Here is a 23,009-nt window from a genome sequence, read left to right on the forward strand (position 1 = left end):
ACTAATGATGGATTAATTAGGCTTAATAGATTCGTCTCGCCGTTTAGCCTCCACTTATGTAATGGGTTTTATAAATAGTCTACGTTTAATACTCCTAATTAGTATCTAAACATTCGATGTGACATATGCTAAAAATAAGCAAAGGGAACCAAACGTCCCCGGAGTTTGTTTGGACCTGGAGCCCAACCCAAGCTCAGGAGCCCTTATAAATATGATAAAACAATCTTAACATGTATATATAAATTTTTTGACACTCAACATTTATTGAAAAGCAATGTTCATACGAAATAATTATACATATTAATTTATCTTAAAAATTGCTTCTAACATTTCTCGATGCGAAGTCGTTGATTATGGCATCAGTATCAATCTCATCCCATAGTGTCTTCTCAATGTATAATATTGCCAAACTATTTAACCTCTCTTGAGATATTGTAGATCTCAAATGGTTCTTCAACAATTTCAATTTTACAGGCATAGTAAATAAGAAACGATAAGCAATGGAAGTATTAGGATAACAATCCACTTCAGTGACAAACTCAAAAATCTCTATAGCTGACATTGGTTTATTTGGCAAAGTAAGCCGCAACATACTTAACTTAGAGATTAAATCATTTAAATCAATATCTGATATACCGTCCATAGAGAAAGTTGCAGCCAATATTGTGCAACACTCTTTTAGTTCAGAACTATTCAAGGACTTCAAGTTTGCTGAACTCAATAAAAACCTAAATATTTCTCTGAATGCTTCGAGTTCTTGAAATCTACTTTTCAATGAACTTGTTGCCATATCAACCATAACTAAAAACTATTCAACTTCAAAGGCTTTCTCAGCTTGCAAGATGGTTTCATTAGAATCAATTTCATCAAAGTGCTTCTTTCTGAGAGCACGACGCTTTACTGGAAATGATGGCTCCACACCCAATTCAGATGCAATTTCTTTGGCAATGATCATACTAGAAGCAAACCCTTCATTTCTATAGGTATTAAAGTAATTTATCATGCCTTCGATATGCTGTAACGTAGACTCTATGGAGATGGATGGTGATTGCAAATTCTTGCTCACTTTATTCACAGCAAATAAAATGTCATGCCAAATAACCATGCCAAATATAAACTCAAAGCTGCCAAGCACTTCATATAAATTTTTTGCATCACTTCTATCCTTAGCTTCAGTATCACTATTTTCACTTAATTTAAGAAGAGCTAATCTTAACTATGGTGCTTGATATCTAATTGCTGTGACACTTTTGATCCGACTCTCCCAACGAGTGTTGCACAAAGATTTCACAGATAAACCATCAACATGATTAAGCAAAAATTTCCATCTTTTGGTAGAACCAGAAAATAATACATATATCCGTTGCACAATTCCAAAAAAAGTGACAGCTTTGCTACAAGATTTAGCCATATCACAAATAATGAGGTTAAGACTATGGCAAGCACATGGCATATACAAAGCTCTTTGATTTATATCAGGCAACCGCCTTTGAACCCCCTTGTGTTTTCCTTTCATATTAGATCCATTATCATAACCTTGTCCCCTAGTATCATCAATATCAAGACCAAAAGACTTTATGGAATCAACCAATACACTAAAAAGTCCTGAACCAGATGTGTCTTCTACCTTCAAGAAACCAAGAAAGTACTCCTCTATTTTAATTTTACCATCAGTCATATTAACACATCGAACCAACAAACTCATTTGCTCTTGGTGACTAATATCTGGGGTACAATCAAGGATAACAGAGAAATATTTGGCCTCTTTAACAATCTTGATGATAGAATTTATAATTTCAGAAGCCATAAGAGAAATCAACTCATTCTGAATTTTGTGGCTGAGATAATGATAATGAATCTCTTTATTTTGAATACGTCTAAGATGGTCTTGCATTACCAAATCAAATTCTGCAATTATCTCAACACAGACTAAGAAATTACCATTAAGATTATTGTAAAGTTGCTCATTGGATCCTCTAAAAGCCAAATTACGCCTACCAAGAAATTTCACAACAGCAACTATTCTTAATAATACTTGCCTTATGCGTTCTTTCTCTTTTGAGATTTACTGTTGTAACTCTTTGTCAACTGTCTCTTGGTTTTTCAGCCGAGTTCTCAATTCATTCCATGGCTTCATATTGGTCATATGTTCAACACTAATTTCATGTTCCTTCAGCTTATCACTAACATGTCTCCAATCTCTGAACCCATCTTTCCCCAATGAACTCTTGCATTTGTTTGAATTGAAAAGCTTACAACAAAAGCAAAACAATTTGTCCAAGTGTTTTAAATAAACTAACCATTTTCTATCACGTACCTCTCCATTGCTCAATTTTCTGGAGTAATGATCATATGAAAAATGTCTTGAATTAGCATCCATAGGAAAGACAATTTTCTCTTCTCTTATGGGCCCCTTCTCAACTAATATGTCCCTTGCTTTATTGTCAAATTTATCCCAATTTCTTGGATCATAAATATTCATAGTACAAACTAGGTCCTCATCATGATCACTCGTGATGTTTTGATCCATGTTGATGTCAACATTGTCTTCTATGGGTCCCTCATCTTCTGGATTGATCTCAACATTGTCTTCTGTAACATCTTCTGGAGTAACATTAGTTGCCTCATCCACAACAACTATGGCCAATTCATCTGGATCTCTTGAAGTGCTTATGTTACTCTTAAAAAATTTATTTATAGATCCTCTTTGTGATTCTTTCAACTCATTTACTCGTTGTCTCTTTTTCCTTTTTGCACTTCCAGAAGCATACTTTCTCGTACTGCTGAAATTAGAAGAAAAAAATTAGTGCGCCCTAATCCCTAATGAATGAGTTTGATTCTCAACTGAGAGATTAAAAGGAAGTGAAGACTGAAGAGAACCTAATGATGGCGACGGTGACAGTCTGACAGAAGCTGGGCCCCGGGCAGCTGGCGATCAGGCGATGGCGTAGTCCGGCCTGGCGTCTAGTGATCTGCAAAACTTGGCCGTTTGCAGTCCGCACTCCGCAGTCGGCGAATCGTCGAAACTCGGAACGAAAACCTATATCACGCGGCGGCTTGCGAACCTGTAACGTCGCTGGGCATAGCAGATTTGTAGGAGGCCTCCTGGGCTGGGCTCTAAGCCTATTTACTTCTCAACTAATGTGTTGCTGACTTGCAGTTGCCTTCTTGACCTTTTGGTGTTTGGGTCAAGTAAATAAATATACTATTATTCCTAATACTAGTAGTACATACGTATATGGGGAGGGGCCCAGCAGCATCGGGGGCCTGGAGCGGCCGCCCCGTTTGCCCCCCCCTCAGGGTCGGCACTGATATGAACTACACGTAAACACACCCTACATCCATACAAGCTCCACGCACACCCCTGTGCGCACGCTAGACCTACAAACTATACACAAACAATATTCTTCCAGAAATCGACCAAGTTGCACAGTGCTTCATAGGTAACAGGCACGTCACATTTACTATTGTGACTCCACACATATGTTCATGTGCAAAATTAAATTCGGAATAAGTCCTTTTTTGGTTTTTTTTAAGATGGATGGAGAAAGGTGGTGTACTTGGGCCGTCAAAAGCACAGGATGTAGAGGCTTCCAATGTTTGAGATTCGTGCGGCCGATCTCCTTCTGGTAGCTCGGGACGATGGTGCCACCACTCTCGCGCGCTGGCGAGGAGTGAGCTAAGGAGGGGCGGTGGTCTAGGCGGTGGAGGGGTTAGGGTTTGGGGTTGTTAGGGGTGGGGGCTCCAATGGTTGGCGGCCATAGAAGAGGAAAGGACGGGGGCGGCGTGGAGGTCTGGCGGTGGTGGCAGGTTGGCCGGTGGCGGAGGTGAGGCGGCGCGGGAGGAGGAAGAAGAAGAAGAAGATGGGCCGGAAGTTAGGAGCCGACCTGGATGTCCCATTCGTTGTTCCCGGGCGCAGAGCAGCATCATGGATCGGACGGGCCTGAGGTACGCAGGCCAGAGAGAATCGAATGCGGCCGTCGTCACCAAGGTGTGCAGAGACAGCGGCTGCTCTGCTCTGCCTCCCTATGGCCTATGGGTACCTATGACCCGGCGCCGGCGAGGACACTAGAGGTGTAGAGGGCATCGGCAGCCATGGCGCATTAGCTTATCCTATCCTAATTGCCGGCTGGCATCCTCTGCTGTATCCTCTGGGTGCAAAGCTATGTCATGTTTATGTGTTATGCATAGGCAGATTGGATTCGTCAGGTTTCACAACATTCTGAATTCATCAGACATGCAAGCTCTGCTGATGACTGCATCCAACAGCTTGCATAGTTGGTGCGATCCAAGTAAGAAAACTGACACAGACTCACATCCAAACTGGTAATTAAGCACGCCATGGCCATCCATCCTCCTTATTGTTTGCAGTAGTCTCTGCTTCTGCTACCTTGTGAAGCACAGCAGCTAGTTTTAGTTTCCCCCTTTGGGGTTGGGGACGTCGTAGGCGCACTGCTGCACGGTGACCTGGTCGATGGGCAGCGTGTCCGTCGGGAACGGGCAGGCGCCGTCGTGCTTCCCCTGCAGCGCCTCGCACGGCGCCGGGCTCACGTCCGCCGACGACACGCCCTCCACGTCGGTGCACGTCCAGGGATACTTCCTCGACTTGTCAAACTCCGCCGTGACGTTGGCGAGGCAGATTCCCCGGAACGGCGCGCCGTCGATGCCCTCGAGCCTCGCCGCCGACTTGTACACCCCCGTCGCCACCACGTCCTGGTAGCTGATGTTCTCCACCACGGGGATCGCGTTGGGGTCGAAGCCGTCGTCCGGGTGGGACTTGTAGTTGCCCGTCATCCAGAACACGTACTTCATGCCGTCCAGCTTCATCCCCCGCACGAACACGTCCCTCACGTAGTTCCCTCGGCCGACGGCGGTCTTGATGCGCACGCCGGACTCGGAGTTGATCGCCGTGATGTCCTCGGCGCGCACGTCCCGTATCCCTCCGGACATCTCGCTGCCGAGCGCGATGACGGCGCTCGTCGGGGACACGCAGGTGAGCCGGCGCACCACGATGTGCTCGCTGGGCATGCCGTAGGCGATGCCGTACTCGTCCCACCCGCTCTTGATGGCCACGCAGTCGTCGCCGGAGACGACGTAGCAGTCCTCGATGCGGACGTGGGAGCACGAGTCCGGGTTGATGCCGTCCGTGTTGGGGGAACGCGTCGGGGCAAGGATCGTCACGCCCTGCACCACGATGTTGCTGCTGTACACCGGGTGGATGTTCCACGCCGGCGAGTTCACCAGCGTCACGTTCGAGATGAAGATGGTGTCGGACCACATCAGCTCCACCAGGTAACCACGGGTGTACTTGAGCTTGTTCTGGTGGAACTTGGACCACCACATCGCGCCCTGCCCATCGATCGTCCCGTTGTTCCCTGCAATGGTGTATCGGTTTGCATTGGTGTCAGACCGATTTCTATCAGTATCAAGACTCATTTCTTCCAGAACATTCATTGCTCACCGGTGATGACGACGTCGGTGAGGTTGGATCCGCCGATGAGGCTCGCGTACCGCCCCCCAATCTTGTCCCTCCCTCTCCCGTACGAAGGCAGGGGGGCAATCACCGGCCACTCGCTGATGTTCTGGGATCCCAGGATGACGGCGTCGCTGTGCAGGAAGAGCGTGAAGTGGCTCGTCAGGTTGAAGGGCCCCGTCAGCCACTTCCCCGCCGGAACGTACAGCATCGCGCCGCCGCCGCCCTCGCCAGAGTACTGCGACAGGTGGTCCACCGCCGACCGGAACGCCGCCGTGTTCGACGTCGTCCCGTCGCCCACGCCGCCGAAGTCGGCCAGCGACGCCGTGTGCGCACGGCAGCTCGGCGCCAGGTACATGCTCTGCCCGGTCCTCGACTCCGCCGGGGAGGAGTGGTGGTGGCGCGCGGCCACCACCGTTCCCGACGCGGCGACGAGGAGGAGGACAAGCTGCTGGACCCAGAAACAGCAGCAGAAGGATTGTGAGTTACAGTACCGTATACCTGAAATCCTGCATCTTGCTCTACAAAGGCGTTTTGAGTAGTGCGCCATTCCATCGTGCGCATGCGCAAGTTGCGAAGCGAACGGATGATTGATGACGAAAAAGAAAGCGCAAAAGAGAGGGAGGAAACTGGACGGATCTGGACCTGCAAGCAATTCATTTTTTTTCGACAGGGAGTTTTGCAGTACAGAACTAGAGATATGAATGCGAGAAACCGTGCAAGAAAAGAAGAAGAAGAAGAAGAAACACGAGGCCACAGCGACTTGCAAGAACTGGCAACAATATATACATGATAGCAGAGAGCCAGAGAGTGAGGTCGTACATGGAGGAACGGTGAGAGCATTATTGGCGACGCCATTGCTGCCGCCGGCCTCGCTCGGCGCTGGTAACCGCAGTGGCCTGGCCTCTAGTGCCCCGTGACTTCCTTCACAGGACAGGAGCGAGGAGAGGAGGGGGAGTGGATTGGATTGGATGGTAGCGTCAGGAGCGGTGCCCAATTTATACTAGGTAGGACTCCTTGGCTCACCGTTGAGCACTCGCTCCTTCATTCATTTAACCACTTAATTAATCTGGCTTTCTTTTGCAGTGCAATCCGCAACCAACTTTTCCTGCATTCTCTTTTTTTCCTTTTGCACTAATCGGAAAAGAAATTGCATCTGCAACTGTCCTTGTCATTGTCCCATTGCAGCAGTACATATTTTCTTACAGGCTATCTTCAGTTACCTGAATCGCAAGAAATTTGGCTAGCTTTCTACCGGCCTAGTGTCCTTTTTTAGGTTTCTCTACTATTCCTAGCTAGGTTAGCATCCACTGACACTGTACTGTTCACGCTTATTAGTAGTAATTTGTTTTTAGCATGGTAACTGAATTTCTTAAATGTATACTAGCGCTATGAAGTTAAGGGAGCACTAGTTACGTTACTGGGTTTGTCGCAGGCAGCACCTAGTTTTTGTTTTGGTTGGGTTTGTGTCCTGCGTTTGTCGTCAAGGCCCTGCATTATATTGGTTGCTGGATGGATGGTGGATCACGGGCGGCTAGTGCTAGCATGCATTATTGCTTTCGGCCTTCACGCCACGCCAGCGACCTCACGAGCTGCTGCATTCTTCCCTTGGATTGCATTGGACTACTGCACTCAGGGCTGGCTGCACCTGGATCACAAGGCAAGTGCGAAGTTGATCACTGAGTTAGCTGCGCGTGCATGCTTCAGTTTGAGTGCATGTTTCAGATCAGCTGGGAATGAATTCCATGATCCATTGCAGTAGTGGCCTGGGCGGTGCTGAAAATTTTCTCCATCTATATTATCATTATATATCTCTGCATGCCTGCCGCTTTTGGATCCGGTCGAACGACGTGAGTGTGTGCTGCTAGTGCTCGGTCGTTTTCATCAACTTTTTGCCGGCCCACCGCATGCACGCGTATCCGACGATCAAGCCGGAGAAGCCAAAAGGTTAAAAGAAATCTGAGCAATCCATGGCAGGTATTCCATCTGATCAAGGAAGAAATTCGAATGCGCCAGAGGGCTTGCGGAGCGCCGAGTGTTGATTAGGCATTTCATAATGCAACTGTTTGTAACGAGGTTTGAGCTCAATGTTCATTATGTAAACTACTTAATGTAAACTTGACACACTCTCTTCTCCTTATATGATGTGGCAGTGCTCGTACCTTTTACGTTTAAAAAAGTAAAAGAAATCTGAGTTGCATGCACCAATCAAAAAAAGGAGCTGATAGATGCCTATATAGCTGCGCCGAAATGTAAAGCAAGTGGTGGTGGCACAATGGCACATCGATGGATCATCTATCGCTGACATGCATGCACACGACGACAGTGATAGACAGTGTGTGCGCAGCATGCATGCATACCAACAGCTAGTGCTAAAGAACATACATTATATTACAATGGAGGTGGCAGGAAGCCAAACCAATTAGTAGCAGGCCAGGCCTTTAATTTCTATCCATCCACCACGTAACCGATCGTTCAATTCAATTGTGACCTGCACTCAATCCCTCATCACATACTCCTCCCATCCGACCGCCTCTTCTTTACATGTTGCCTGCCTTACTTATCCAATATCTTGGCCGTTCATCACTAGCTAGCAGATCCTAATAGTTAGCTAGGTTTATCGTCTCCTGAATACTGTACACGGTTTTCCTTTCTTTATCTGGCAGAAGATCGACAAGAAACTGACTGCAGAACCAAAACCAACGAAAAAAGGCTGGCAGGGTTAAAAAACGAAAGCGTAAAGCAGAAAAGTCGTCAGACAGCAGGCGGGCCCGGTCCGTCATCCGCTCCGGCACAAGGGAGGGGCGATCTCCGGCGGCGCACCGGGGATGGGCCAGGAGGTGGTCGCGCACGTCTACGACGTCGCCAACGCCGGCACCGACAACACCGTGCTCCACATCAACCGCTTCTTCAAGGACGCCATCGGCCTCGGCGGCATCTTCCACACCGCCATCCAGGTCATTCTTTCTCCTCTTCGAATGCCTGCAGCGCCCCCCAACGATTGGGTCTTGATGCCATTGGGTTTATTATATTTTTAAAGCTTTGATGAAGAAATTAATTTCATTGCCCGTTGGAATCGACAAGACAAGCGTAGAAACTAGTATATCTGTAACTGCTAGCCACCAATTTACCCTGCATCTTGAAGAGAGTGTACCTGAAACTGTCATCTCACTGGGAAACTTGTACCTTTTCTTACCCTCGAATATAATTGGAGACTTGGTACTAAACCAGTAGGGTAGGGTTAAATGCAGCATGTGGTAAAAATCTTTGAGTCAGCTTAATAGTGTTGCCACGGATTTTGCTCCTCAGCCTGGTTTTCTGAAATGGCTTGGATCCTGGCCCTCTAGAAAGGGAACACTGATTGCTAGGCTCCCTTACTGCTCTCATCGATGGCATTTTACTGATGCATGCATCCTGCCAAACAAGTTATCCGTGATGTCAGTGTGACTAAATTTGCAATGAGATTCCTCATTCCTAGCTACTGAGTATTCATCAGTTCATGCTTATTGTTGAACCTCTATTAGCCAGATGAGTCCTGATTAACTCCTGAACATCTCAAATAACAGGTCTACGGGGATGAAGAATGGTCATTTGGCTACTGCGAACGTGGCACTGGGGTTTTTAGCTGCCCCCCATGCAAAAATCCGATGTACACTTATCGTGAGTCCATAGTTCTTGGGAAGACCAACTGCTGTATTCTGAAGGTGAACCAAATACTAAGGGAATTGAGCTGGGAGTGGCCTGGACAGTCATATGAACTCCTGTCGAGAAACTGCAATCACTTCTGTAATACCTTCTGCGAAAAGCTTGAAGTGCCCAAACTTCCAGGTGCTTCCAATTTCTTACTGTTTGGCTCATAAATAAAATTATTTGGTTGTTCCTTGTTTATACTGACTGCTGCAATCTAAACGCCCTTTATTTTGAAATGAAGCCGAATCATGAAAATTTTCAAAAATTAAACTGCTTTACAACTTCAGAGTTCAGACTGATGGATTATGTGCAGGTTGGGTCAATCGCTTTGCAAATGCGGGTGATGCTGCTCTAGAGGTTGCTGAAACTACAGCGGTGAAGGTATACACTCTGGTATTTATCTGCTAATGTTATGTTTTCTCTTGAAATTCTGTCATCATATTTTGTACCATTGGAGTTTGATATGTTTCCCCTGAAAGTTATGTACTTATGTGTATGTTCTAGACTTTTTTTTTCAGTGTCTCACTCTTGGAAAACTTAATAGCAAGTAAATCGTACCTCATGTTAATCAAAATGAAACAGATAAAACCATGAAGAACCACCCAAAAATGCATGCACATGCTATCTGCAGGGAAATAGGGAATCTAAATGAAAACTGTCGTGTCGCTATCAGAACATGTATGCAAAAAACAAAAATGTTTGCTGGTAGGTCCAAAAATTGCAGTAGCCTTATTCATTGGGAATACCATCCCCGAATAAAAATTAGTTGTTTTATTGGCTTGAACTTCATCAATGCTTTATTTTCCACTCAGCTGAAACAAGCAAAAAAGGAAATTGTGACTGCATGCAAAGTGGCCTCAACATTTTTGACTGGCACATCATCAAGCGGCTCATCAAACGTGGAGGATACGGGTGGCTCAACCTCAACAAGAAATCCTCTTTTCGAGGGGACATGGATCAGAAGTATCGTCGGTATGAGTATGAAGCCACCAAAGAGTCTAGTCTGTGTAGATAGTTCAGATAGCGAATGCTCTGATACTGAATCAGAATCAGACAATGCTGACCAACAAGTTAAAGACGCAAAACAGGAGCAACACATGGAAAGTGACAATAATGGACCACGGGATCATTCATGAAGTTCGCACCATTACATGCAGAGAGAGGAGCAACCTCTACATGCTGCTGTTTTCTGATAAACAGATTACACAGGGAGCAACCTACAGTGGAAACTAACTTTACAATTTGTCACATTCATTTCTGATCGAGAACTGGGAGCTGTGAAAAGGTCCTGAGAAGCGCAGATGCGATGGAGTGCGCCACAGTGTGCGCTATCTTGAGCTTGATCTGTCCACGTCGCGGCAGCGGGCGAACTCTCCTTTGCCTCTCAGCCCTGTAAACTGTGATGAGATGAGTGGCGCTTGCTTCATCAGCCATCTTGGTGAAGTGAACGAGACGTTTCTTTTGCTGGAGATAGAAGCAGATAGTGTAGGGTGAGGTATTAGAGAGCTTGGTTGCACTATGCTTGATCTTTGTTCCTGTGATCTATTTATAGACGTGGAGGAGTTTATCTGAATGCAAGACATGACAGCTAAATTCTTGTTTCTGTGTAGCATCAACAGAACGCTGTTCCTTATAATAATCTTGCAATGTCTGTAGGTATGATGAAACTCTGCCGGTAATGTATGTTTGAGTCATGATTGGGCTGTTTGTCTGTGTATGTGCGAATCTGGAAATCTTTGACTTGGCGTTGTCCATACGTGTCCCTTGGAGCAGACACGTCTGCATCTTGTGCAGGGCAGATGATTGACCTGTCAGTTACGCCATTTGGCACCTGCCTGTGATGTCATGTATTGTGTATCCCAAACGCAAAGTATTGTTGCCAACCTGGTATGTCTCCAGACCCTGAATATCTATCTGCTCATCATTTGACTTGTTTTGCAGCTGATTGAGGGCCAAAACCAGAACAGGTATTACTAGACACAAGGACTTTCTGCCACCTGTGATGCCCTGTGCATGTTTATCTCAGCAGAGAATTGGTTCCAACCTGTCATGTCGCCAAATCCGAGTATTTCGCCGCTGAACAAGACAAGAACTTGGGATTATGCTTTGTTAGTTGCAGCAGAGCGGTTGCAAGGCTCGTAGGCATGTCTCGATCTGAGCATGCTAATCATTTGCATTAGTTGTGCCATGATGGTGCGTGTGTGGCAGTTGCAGTCGTACCTGCACTCTGATGGAGATGAAGTTTCCTGGACGGCTGGACGACCTCGGTTCCAGTATCACGTCGTTTTCTGGAATTCGTTCATGGACGGCTGTCTCTCCCAGGATCAACGAGAAATTTGTGTAAGCATGCATGATACTGGGATGCCGTGTTTCTGGTCTTGCTTGCATATATACAAAGTGATGTTTAATCATTCGTTTGTTCTTGTGATGAAACAAGTAAGTGTTAATCAAAACCAGCAGGATGAAAAGGACATGACGCGTCAACAGATGTGTTGAAAGGGAAAATAGAGAACATGTGAGATGAACAAAAGTTTGGAAGAAGGCAAACACAAACAGACAGAAGCAGAAGCAAGCCAAGAATTGGTCCAAAGCCACACAGATGGAGCCGGGCCGCTTTGTAGTAGTATGCATTTGCAAATGTATCCAGTGAGCTTGCATTATACCCCTTTTGAGAATGCACCGGGTCAACTACGCATGGTATTGTACGGTGTTGTAGTGAAAAGAACAAGAGGGGCATGGTATTGTACGGTGTTGCACAAAACTTGAAATCTGTTGCAATTTTAGTCGCCTAGGATTGACAAGCTGTGACTAGTAGTAGAGAAGAACAAAAGCTACCAAGCATGGCGTAGCCATAGCCAAAGCAAACAACACTTGATGTCATTTTCCACATTGCTCTTCATGGGAGAGAAAGAAAATGAAATGTGCCCAAAAAGGACGGATAAAATAAGAACAAAACAAAAGACGAGAAAAGGGGGCCTTGGTTGGATCAGGGCAGCAGTTCCGGACAAGAAGGGATGATGGGCGTGGCAACACCCGCCGCTCTGCTCCTCTCCAACCACTCCTCGCCGTCGACGCACCGCTGCCTCCTCCTCCGCCCGCCCGAGCTCCTGCGGCCGCACACTTGCGTCACCCACCATTACGACAAGCGCGTCTCCTTCTCCTCTTCCCCCCCTCGCCTAAGCCGTCATGCCCTGCGGCCGCCGGGAGCCGCCGCCACGCCGGCCATCGCGGCCGGCGACCACTGGGGCAACTGGGCCTTCCTCCTCTCCGCCGCCGCATTCGGCACGTGGTATGTGATTTCCGTTGGCTGAGGCACACTGACCGATTTCCATTCGTGCACTCACTGACATGACACGATGGATGGATGAAGGTCGGAGGAGAAGACGTCGTGGGGCGCGGCGCTCAGCGGGGCGCTGGTCAGCATCTTGGCCGGCCTCGCCGCCACGGCCGCGGGGCTGATATCCCCCGGCGCGCCGGCGCACGGCGCCGTCATGGAGTACCTGCTGCCGGCCGCCGTTCCCCTGCTGCTCCTCGGCGCCGACCTCCGCCGCGTCGTCCGCACCACCGGCGACCTCCTCAAGGCATTCCTCATCGGATCTGGTATAGTGGTATTGACCCATTCCATTCTTTAATCGTCCCGCTTGGCGTTTGTTTCTTGCCTCGCAAGATGCAAGCTTTCTCACTGAATCAGTGTAAGTAATTACAGAGACTTTTCTGAATCTTTGATGCTAGTTGCAACTATTATCGGCACGACGGTGGCTTATCTTTTGGTTCCGATGCGATCGCTCGGTCATGATAGCTGGAAGATCGCAGCCGCGCTCATGGGCAGCTACATAGGTGGAGGTAACCTCTTATCTTACTGGACAGAGCCATGATCGATATCCACAATCATCAATCTGATCCACCATGGTCTCAATTGCAACAGCGGTGAACTTCGTCGCCGTCTCGGAAGCTCTCGGCATCACGCCATCCGTTGTCGCCGCCGGCGTCGCTGCAGACAACCTCATCTCGGCGCTCTACTTCATGATCCTCTTCTCATTGGCATCGAAGATACCAGCAGAGCCCAAGAATGCCGCCACAGACGGCCGGAAGGACGGCGGCGAGCCCGAGGGCGACGGCCGGTTCTCGGTGCTGAACGGCGGCGCGGCGATCGCGCTGTCGTTCGTCATCTGCAAGGCCGGCTCGGCCATCGCCGACCGGCTGGGCTTCCAGGGCGGCACCCTGCCCTGCGTCACAGCGCTGGTGGTGTTCCTGGCGACGGCGTTCCCTGGACAGCTCGGCAAGCTGGCGCCGGCCGGCGAGACCATGGCCCTCATCCTCATGCAGCTCTTCTTCACCGTCGTCGGCGCCAACGGCAACGTCGTGGACGCGGTCACCAAGGCGCCCAGCGTGTTCGCGTTCGCGCTGGTGCAGGTCTCCGTCCACCTCGCCGTGCTGCTCGGTGTCGGCAAGCTCGTGGGGCTCGACAGGAAGCCCCTGCTCATCGCCTCCAACGCCAACATCGGCGGCCCCACCACTGCGGCCGCCATGGCCACGGCCAAAGGCTGGAGCTCGCTCATCGTGCCGGGCATCCTCGTCGGCATCTTCGGGATCTCCATTGCCACCTTCCTTGGCATCGGATTTGGCATGTTGGTGCTAAGAAGAATGTGTGCCTAGCCATGGCTGGCATTGCTTCTGCTAATTACTAGTAATTACCGTCTCAGTCGCATTTGTTAGGCTTAACCGCTGCATAATCGCATGGAGAGGATTTTTCTTTTTGAAAAAGCGTGAGATTTACATAGAGAGTTATAATCAGATTTTCGTCCACTGCAGTTGTAATCAATCAAATGCATACGGCCACTGCAGTTGTCTCTCAGTTTTTATGCCCTTTAGAAATGGTTATTGTAATCGTCTTCTGAGAACCAAACTCCTCTTACGGTTCATACAGTTTGCGTCAGTGAGATGGGGGCAATACCGTGCCAAACTGCGAACGAAATAGAGCATCCTAATGGCCCCTTTCACGCAGAACGCACTAAGCCTTTCCCGGGTTTAATGACCATTTCAAAGTGGATTTAACAGAACGAAAATCTAGCGTGAGACAATTCATGAGCACAAATGAATCCAGACAATACAAGTCCATCTTAGCTTCAACCACGAATGCTTCTGACAAACTTTTGCAACACTGCACCTCAATCACATTGAAGGGAGATGAAATATTGTGCTTCTACCGCTACGTGTTAACTCTACCTCACAATTATACATCAAATCAAACTGACTCACAGCAAATATATGAAACATCCACTCACTACATGTCTCCATTTGAAAATAATCAAAGTACACCAATTTATGTGTTCCACGAAGGCTAATTTGTGTCCACCTGGCAAGATATATCACGAGCATGATGCTTATTTCACAGTATCATCCAAGCGTTTACAGGGTTTAATGCTTTTTAAAACTGGATTCAACATATAAACATAAAAAACAAAATCATTCAGTAGCACATCATTGAACAAGAAAATTCAGATAACTCTCATCTTCGTTTCAACCACCAATGCTTGCAGTCAAATATCTTTAGGGGATGATAAACAAGGTTCACACTCTTAAACAGAGACAACGATATATAGGATAAGATAGCATGCTCCATGACACATCCTAACCCAGTACAAAGTTCAGTCTCAGAAAATTGCAATCCAAAGGATGATAAAAACAGAGCAGGCATTTTTAGCTACTGACTAAGTTGATAACTAAGCTCACTGCTCCTCGTTAATGGCACCCTTGTCGCTGACATAGATACCATCCAGGAACTTTCTGATATCCTTGTTCTTCACGTGGCATTTCTGAAGAGAAACAGAGCTTCATTCAGCAATGCAAATCATGGGACAGGAATCAAACAGTAGGTTGTAAAGAGAATCATAGGACTCGACAAGTAGTAATGCAAATCAAAGAACAATCAACAACACTAGTAAGTAAATTCATGTTGCATGTAAGACTCTTGCAAAAACTTTACGGAGCAAACCAAGCATTGTTTACTGGAAACTACCAGACTATCAATTAATTGTCATGGCACGACAAAATAACATTTGCTCACTAACTGTATTCATCACATAAATGATTTGGAATGAGCATTTTCCACCCTAGGTCACACTAGGATGAGTTATGGGATTTACACCAGCAAAATGTGGCGTGCACATACATGTTAATATTACTAAACACGTCAAGATGCTACACTGGTTATAACGCCAGAATTATAAAGCCAGAAACTAGTGTTCAACATGGATAATCGATTCTTACACATGTCAGTGTGGATCGTAAAGTCAGCAAGTAAAAACAGCAAGCTTTAAATTCTATTTGAGAGAACTAGTGAGTTGTGGCACAAACTTTACACTGTGATGCGCACATACGCGTCAAAGCCAAAACAACCACAAGTAAGACCCTGTGATGAACTCTGGTACCATCCGACATTTCATTTCCTATAACTTTGGCTATATCTACAGCAGTAGTTTAATCACAAAGCAATAGCAGTAGCGGGAACAACTAATCGTGATCTATTGCATCAAAGCACATGGCACAATGGCATTGGGAAGAGTGAAAGAGAGCATAATCACCTGGTTGATGAGGGCGGCAGAGCGTGAGACGAGCTCAATGTCATTGCCGTCGAGGATGAGCTCATCCTTGACCTTCTCAGAACGCAAGATGGTCACACCATCAAGCATGTCAACCTTCCTCACCTGTGCATGGGGGAAAAATCAGAACACTTCAATTTGTTGCATTGTACAAGAGATACAGATCACATGTGCACATTGAGGTATAGACAAAGCACAAACACAGAATGGCAAAGTAGAACTGGATCTACAATTAAAGTAGAACATTTCTTCCGTTCATAGCTTAAAGAACCACATTTGAACAAGTACGCACTGAATGATATCTGTCAACTATTGAAAAGCGAAGCAACTGAAACCTTTATGTATCACATCAGATCTCAAGACTAAAGATTTCTTGGTTTACTAATATAGAAACTAGTGCATAGAGCTTACTGTCATAACAACAAAGATAACTTCAACACAATAGTTTAGAAAGTGCGTCACGATGTGCATGACATTTCTAACATTCCCTGCTCGCGCGCAAGATTAAACCTGGTCCAGGTTTGGAAGACTGTTAACTAACCAAATAACTGCATCACCAGCCCAGAAATGCTAGTTTGTTTACATATACAAACGCGGCACAGCATAGCAACATCTAACTAAAACATAGACCCGCCTAGGCGAACAGGTTCAATGCAACCAAATTAAGTAGGGTTTATTAATCAGCAATTTTATGCTAACGGATAGCTCTATGTGGAATCTGTAGCGGTACTAGAGTGTGAGTGACACATGTTTAATTGCCTATATATTGATTGGGCTGACTTGATCCCAAGTGATTCGCTTAACGAACTTTAGGGATTTATTAATGTGTAAATCGGCTTGTAACACTAGACAAGAACACAAGGCGCAGCTGATCACCACATCAAACAAAAACACTATAGAACGCGAAAAATGGAAGGCGTAGCAGTGCTAGTATATCACCTTCTTCTCGCCGAGGAAGTTGCGGATCTCTATGGCAGTGTTGGCGTTGGTGATGGATGCGTTGATGGGGAAGTGGGCGTAGACGAAGCGCATCTTGTAGCGGTATCCCTTGGTGACGCCGGTGATGAGGTTCTGGACGTGGGAGATGGCGGTGCGGATGGCGGCCATGGTGCGGCGGGTGCCGAACCAGGCGTCGACCTTGAGCTTGCGGCCGCCCTCCTGCAGCTGGAAGTCGAGGTTGAGGTGCTTGAAGTTGCGGGTGAGCTTGCCCCGCGGCCCCTCCACCGTGACCACCTTGGCCGCCACCTTGACGGTGACCTCCTCGGGGATGTCCATGGTCTCGGAAGCGAGGATCGTCTTCATCTTGCTGCGCCGGCGGCTACGGGTGCGCGGGAGGGGAGGAGGAGGCGGCGGCGCGGAGGCGGCGAGAGAGACGAACGGGAGGGCGGCGGGGGAGGAGGGTTTGATCTGAGCAGACTATTTATATACGGAGGAAGGAGCCGATGTAGGGTTTGATGCGAGGATCTCAGCCGTCGGATCGCGAGCGGTCAGGTAATGGGCCTTGCTATCTAAATGGGCCGCAACTGTTGCGGGTGAGGACGATGGCGGGCCGGGCGACTGTGATGGGATGAGAAGAGAGAGAAGCAGCAGCGCCGCGTCAGCCCCACCCTAAACCCTATCTAAATGGGCCGCAACTGTTGCCAGACATTGCTCAGTTGCCAAGAATTCGCGGGTCCTAAAACTTGTTAAGCATGTCATTAGAGGTCCAAAACATCATAATCAACACGACTTAACTACGTGGTATACACAACAAGACAAGTGATAGACATGAGCACACGGTAGATCTTTCACCACATTAGATAACACTATAAACCTGTTTGTCTGAAAAAGTTGATGTTGTGGTTTTTTTCCTGAAAAGCCAAAACTAACGTCTAGAGATGTGTTTCGCTTTCTGAGCTCAAAATGCTCACAAAACTAAGATTTCCAAATTTTCATAATACACTTTATTTTTTTGAACTTCTAGCTTTTCAGAAGTTGCACAATAAATTTGTTGTTTATTTGAGCTTATAGCTTTTCACGCTGAGAAGTTATTAGAAAATTCAGACAAACAGATCATACGCATGTTTGCAGCTTCTGTTTTAAGCTGACGAGAAGCTGGGATGCCTTGTAGCTTACAAGTAAGGGGGTGTTTGGTTCTAGGACCTCCTAAATTTATGTCACATCGAATATTCAGATATTAATTAGGAGGACTAAACATGAGCTAATTATAAAACTAATTACACAGACGGAGGCTAATTCACGAGACGAATCTATTAAACCTAATTAATCCATCATTAGCACATATTTACTGTAGCACCATATTATCAAATCATGGACTAATTAGGCTTAATAGATTCATCTCGCAAACTAGTCTCCATCTGTGCAATTAGTTTTATAATTAGTCTATATTTAATACTCCTAATTAGTATCTAAACATTCGATGTGACATGAATTTTAGGAGTTCCTAAAGAAACAAACACCCCTAAGTCGAAGCTTGAGTCCTTTTTGCTTTTTTTTTGGCAAGAGACTTTGCATGGTATGACTTTTATGCACAGCGAAGCATGGGAAAAAAGCAAGCAAGCTAAGGTTGATGCCTCGCTGGCAGAAATGAGGAGACACAACACAACACAACGCTACGCTACACTATAGTGCGATGGAGGTGGCCCTGAACCTCAAGATCGCCGAGTGCTCCGATCCGTAGTCATGGCTCGCCTATACCAATTACCAATGCATGCAGTGCAAGCTACGCGTCGTGTAGGAGTAGGCAAAGCAATGCTACTGCACATGTTCTTCCACGACAAGCTGTCTGTCTGCGTGTCGATTGATCGAGTACTTGTAGTCAGATGAATACCATGCATGATAGACGATGCTGTTGCCAAGTAGGAAGAGCTAGCAACTGTGCAGTGCCGAATTCAGTAATTGAAAACTCATGGGTTGCCTCTTGCAGATGCAGAATGGTGATCAGGCTCAAGATGTGCTCGATCGATTAGCAGCACAGATCACTCAACTCTAGCTACGTACAGGCAGGCAGGCAGCCTACTGAAACAGTTCCCCCCCTCTGTCTTGTATCTCAAGATATATACTAGCATAGGGGCGGTAATCCTTTGATCATCTGTCGCTGTCATGGTCATGGATCTCTCATCTCATCTCATCCCATCTCCACATGGATGGATGAACAAATAGTAATAGCATGTGTGTCGGCACGTCCACTACTGTAGTAGTAGCACTCACACGTTTCATGTCAGGCTTTCACTCACTCTGGCATAGCATAGCATAGCATATGCACAGCTCACAGATGGATATGCAGTTCAGCTAGCTATTTAATTGATGAGAACACCAGATATATGAGTGAGGAAATAGCATAAAGGGTCGGTCATGACTCATCAATATAATCAAATAACTGTCAAAGTGAGGTTGCTTTCAGAAAGCAAATCATCAATGCAATCAATGTCATCAGCTCGATCGATCAAGTAATCAAATTACTAGTCCAACAAGAATGCGATGCAATGCAATCAGTTAACTAACAAAAGAAAGGAAAGAAGAAGAAGAAGAAGAAGAAGAAGAAGAAGAAGAAGAAGAAGAAAGAAGAGCTCACATCACGCATGCCTTTGCGTTGGCCTGAGCGATACTAGTTGACAGTACAGCGATTTAAGCATGGGCCGAAGACGTCGTTTCGGCTGACTCCTCTGCCTTTTTCTTTTCCGGCAATCGCAGCTAAAGAGAGTACGTATGTAGCATCGGATCCATATGCATGGTGTCTCCATCGACACAATTTGCCAACCGAACTGAGTGACAGCAAAACAGCAGGCTCATGCGTGTGCTCCTGTTTCAGGTCACCTCCTCCATCTCCTTTTCCTCCCCACTCCTACCATTCCTTTCTCACCTCTCTCCCTCCTCATCTGAATCTGCTAGCTAGAGCATGGTCTTCAGGCCTTATACTACAAAAAGAAGGAAGCCTTGTAACTTAATGTTTCGCCGACACCATGACGCTACAACAAGGGATCGAATAAACGCTTTCCGGTAAATGTTACTACTAGTTTATTGTTACTTTCTCTGGGCACGGATTATTCCGGCTCCACGAACGCGTGCAACAGAAGAGAAATGCTATATGCTTATATTCTCTTTCTCTGTCGATGGATGGATCACTTTATTAACTGCTTCTCATATGCCTCACTCACTCACCAAGTGCAGCTAGATGCCTCTGCATGTCTGAATGAGAAGCAGATCAAGCAGAGATAGACTACTACATACGTCGATCAAAGTGTTAGTTGCTAGCAGTACTTCACTCATCACTGCAAGCAGAAGCAGTGCAGATGATAAAAGGGACGCGCACGCATATCAAACCATCTCAAACAGTGGCAAATAAAGGAGGAGCCGTGCCTTTGGGAAAGAAAGAGGGGTGGCCACATTTGTGTTTCTGGGTCAGGATGTGCAATCCCAATGGCGACTGCATCATTGCCCACACACAAAAAGATGTAAAAGACGGCCTACAGTTCCACTGCATCCACTACCCGGCTAAGCTAGGTTTCTGTACCCAATCTCGCCCATCTTTTTCTTCAGAGGGAAAAAAGGCGTACCTGAAACGATTCTCTCCTCTCCTCCCTTGCTTCTAGTATAGCATTCGTCTCTCGCCAACGCCCAAGCCAAGAGGAGAATCGCCTGGTCGGGCCAAGACACTATAAAATTCTGCCGCCTGCAGCTGGGATTCTAGCTTGTCTGAAGCAAGCAAGTCATCAGCAGCCACTGCCATAGCATACCGGCGGGCATGGGGATGATGGGGTCGTGCCTCGGCGGCGGCCTGCCGGTGGCCGTCATGCTCTGCCTCAACGTGGTGGCGGCGGTCATGGTGTCGCTCGTCAAGGTGGCCATGGACGGCGGCATGAACCCGCTCGTCATCGTCACGCTGCAGCAGCTCACGGCCTCCGTCTTCCTCGCGCCAATAGCATTCTTCAAGGAGAGGTCGGTCGGTCGGTCATCAACTTTATTATTATGTTTCCTTCTCCTTTTCCTTTTCGAGAAAAAGAAGGGGAGGAGGATGCATTCTATTTTCTGAATTTGTTGCTGCTCACCACACCAGCATGTCTTCTTCTATTTTTTATTTTATTTTCTGCTCCAAATTGTTAAATTGAATTGAATTTCAGGAAGTCGAGGCCAAAGCTGACGCTGGAGATCTTCGCCTACATCTTCGTCAGTGCGGCGCTCGGGTACTCACTCTGCATGTTTGATTATTTCTTCTGAAACAAGACCAAGACATTGATGAAAGATGAACTTGCAGCGCTGCTCTGCGTCAGTACATGATCTTCGTGGCCCTGCGCTACACCACGGCCACCTTCGTCACTGCCTTCTCCAACATCGCCCCCGTCCTCACCTTCCTCCTCGCCGTCGCCACGCGGTCAGAAGCTCTGAACCTCAAGTGCAAGACGGGCATGGCGAAGCTCGCGGGCACGCTGGTCTCGCTGGGCGGCGCCATGGTGCTCACCTTCTACAAGGGCGTCGCCCTCACCCACGCCGGCTCGCACCTCCATTCTCACCACCACCGGCCGCCGGGAGGAGGAGCCGCCGCGGAGGCCGTCAGCCGCGGCAAGTGGACGCTGGGCACGGTGGCCATCCTGGGCAACTGCGTCTGCCTCTCCTGCTGGTTCCTGCTCCACGGCCGCCTCGCCAGGAAGTACCCGCACGTCTACTCCTGCAACGCCCTCATGTCCATGTTCAGCTTCCTCCAGGTCGCCGTCGTCGGCCTCTGCACCCAGCGGAGCATCACGCCATGGATCATCACCAGCAAGTTCCAGATCCTCACCGTCCTATACGCTGTAAGCCTGTAACCACCAACTCTGAATAATTCACTCTTCCTTGCTTCAGTCTCGTACCTTGTCAGCGTTGCATAGACTCTGAACATCAATTGTCTTGGATCGATCAGGGCATCGTCGGGTGCGGCGTGTCGTTCGTGCTGGTGACATGGTGCATCGAGAAGAGGGGCGCCGTGTTCGTGGCCGCCTTCATCCCCGTCGTGCAGATCATCGTCTCCGTCATTGACTTCTCCATCCTGCACGAGCAGCTCTACCTCGGAAGGTACTGTACCTAACATTGCTGAACTGAATTACACATACATAGCTGGCAATATTACCCAGGCACTGATGAACTGAAGCTGTTGTGCAGCGTGCTGGGATCGGTTCTTGTGATCGGCGGGCTGTATCTCCTGCTGTGGGGCAAGAGGCAGGATGCCCTGCACTGTCCTCCAAAGGTTGCCGAAGACCCTGAAAAAGAGCAGCAGCAGCAGCAGGCGGTGCACACCTGAAGATCGACACCATCCACTGACTGTTGGGCGTTGGGTTGTAACAGTTGCAGCAATAAGATCTCCCTAGCCCCTTTTCTCTCTCTCTCTCTCTTTTGGTGTGTCAGGAGGGGCAATGATGTTCTTCTCAGATGAGTCTGGTGCCAGCAAAGTGTTTAGATTCTAATCCAAACAGTAGAGTCATCTTAAATCGTACTGATAGCAACATCATAGAAGGACTCACTATCACCCATTTTGTAGTCCTCTTGACAAATATATACAGAGTACTGGAGAGCAGATTTTCTGCACATTATATGTAGGCACCTGCTCACCTTTTCTTATAATACAAGTACATACTGTTAATTGTAACTTCGTTCTGCAACATATGGTTCGTTCTCTGGGGGAAGAGAGTTCAATAACCAAATACCAATCGATATAATTCTGTTAGAATCGACATAAACCACAATAACAGCTAGTAAATTCAATAGTTTCGCAACAAATTTGTGAGAGTACTATGATTAATTATAGGTTCTGCAAGTGACTTCCTGGCTCTTTCCACTAGTGCACTGCATGAATATTACTCTTGAATAGAAATTGAGTAGGAATAAAGATGAGTATATATAAAACTGAAAACTGAAAAAGAAATAGCTCGCCATGGTAAAACAAGTAAAAAAAATACTCACTATATACATTATATATGCAGTAGATCTTGACCCACACACATACATGGCGTATGCAAAGATACACACAACACATATATAATGTGAGATGTAATATCCAGGAGTTAGGGGGTGTTTGGATCCTGAAGTTAAAGTTTAGTCCATGTCACATCGAATATTCGGAGGCTAATTAGGAGGACTAAATATGAGTTAATTATAAAACTAATTACACAGATGGAGGCTAAACAGCGAGACGAATCTATTAAGCCTAATTAATCCATCATTAGCAAATGGTTACTGTAGCAGCACATTGTCAAATCATGGACTAATTCTCG

General features: G+C 47.0%; 5 protein-coding genes across 6 annotated transcripts; 3 read left to right on the top strand and 2 right to left on the bottom strand.

The window, feature by feature from the left end:
• Positions 1 to 4,168: 4,168 nt before the first annotated feature.
• LOC101771212 (probable polygalacturonase) lies at positions 4,169 to 6,452 on the bottom strand. Of its 2 annotated transcripts, none has more exons than XM_004964237.4 (3): positions 6,296 to 6,452; positions 5,462 to 5,921; positions 4,169 to 5,375 (listed from the first exon to the last, which is right to left on the bottom strand). In XM_004964237.4, exons 1-3 carry the CDS (start codon positions 6,329 to 6,331, stop codon positions 4,414 to 4,416), a joined length of 1,458 nt encoding a protein of 485 aa, XP_004964294.1. In that variant the 5' UTR covers positions 6,332 to 6,452; the 3' UTR covers positions 4,169 to 4,413. The 2 variants fall into 2 exon arrangements, with proteins under 2 accessions (XP_004964294.1, XP_004964293.1); XM_004964236.4 differs by having other exon boundaries at positions 5,462 to 5,924.
• Positions 6,453 to 8,059: 1,607 nt separating this feature from the next.
• Positions 8,060 to 10,857, top strand: LOC101773931. The gene is made up of 4 exons (XM_004966530.3): positions 8,060 to 8,430; positions 9,040 to 9,301; positions 9,477 to 9,544; positions 9,976 to 10,857. The coding sequence occupies exons 1-4, from the start codon at positions 8,302 to 8,304 to the stop codon at positions 10,297 to 10,299; spliced, it is 783 nt and encodes a 260-aa protein (XP_004966587.1). The 5' UTR covers positions 8,060 to 8,301; the 3' UTR covers positions 10,300 to 10,857.
• Positions 10,858 to 12,134: 1,277 nt separating this feature from the next.
• LOC101772136 (uncharacterized membrane protein YjcL) lies at positions 12,135 to 14,018 on the top strand. The gene is made up of 4 exons (XM_004964239.3): positions 12,135 to 12,452; positions 12,534 to 12,763; positions 12,896 to 13,006; positions 13,089 to 14,018. The coding sequence occupies exons 1-4, from the start codon at positions 12,178 to 12,180 to the stop codon at positions 13,817 to 13,819; spliced, it is 1,347 nt and encodes a 448-aa protein (XP_004964296.1). The 5' UTR covers positions 12,135 to 12,177; the 3' UTR covers positions 13,820 to 14,018.
• A 629-nt stretch (positions 14,019 to 14,647) lies between these two features.
• LOC101772541 (60S ribosomal protein L9) lies at positions 14,648 to 17,167 on the bottom strand. The gene is made up of 3 exons (XM_004964240.4): positions 16,705 to 17,167; positions 15,748 to 15,870; positions 14,648 to 14,979 (listed from the first exon to the last, which is right to left on the bottom strand). The coding sequence occupies exons 1-3, from the start codon at positions 17,065 to 17,067 to the stop codon at positions 14,893 to 14,895; spliced, it is 573 nt and encodes a 190-aa protein (XP_004964297.1). The 5' UTR covers positions 17,068 to 17,167; the 3' UTR covers positions 14,648 to 14,892.
• Positions 17,168 to 19,985: 2,818 nt separating this feature from the next.
• LOC101772945 (WAT1-related protein At3g30340) lies at positions 19,986 to 22,359 on the top strand. Its single transcript, XM_004964241.4, has 5 exons — positions 19,986 to 20,703; positions 20,886 to 20,948; positions 21,020 to 21,554; positions 21,662 to 21,813; positions 21,901 to 22,359. The coding sequence occupies exons 1-5, from the start codon at positions 20,510 to 20,512 to the stop codon at positions 22,037 to 22,039; spliced, it is 1,083 nt and encodes a 360-aa protein (XP_004964298.1). The 5' UTR covers positions 19,986 to 20,509; the 3' UTR covers positions 22,040 to 22,359.
• The last annotated feature ends 650 nt before the right edge of the window (positions 22,360 to 23,009 follow it).

This window comes from Setaria italica, chromosome IV, assembly GCF_000263155.2.
Source record: "Setaria italica strain Yugu1 chromosome IV, Setaria_italica_v2.0, whole genome shotgun sequence".
NCBI lineage: Eukaryota > Viridiplantae > Streptophyta > Magnoliopsida > Poales > Poaceae > Setaria > Setaria italica.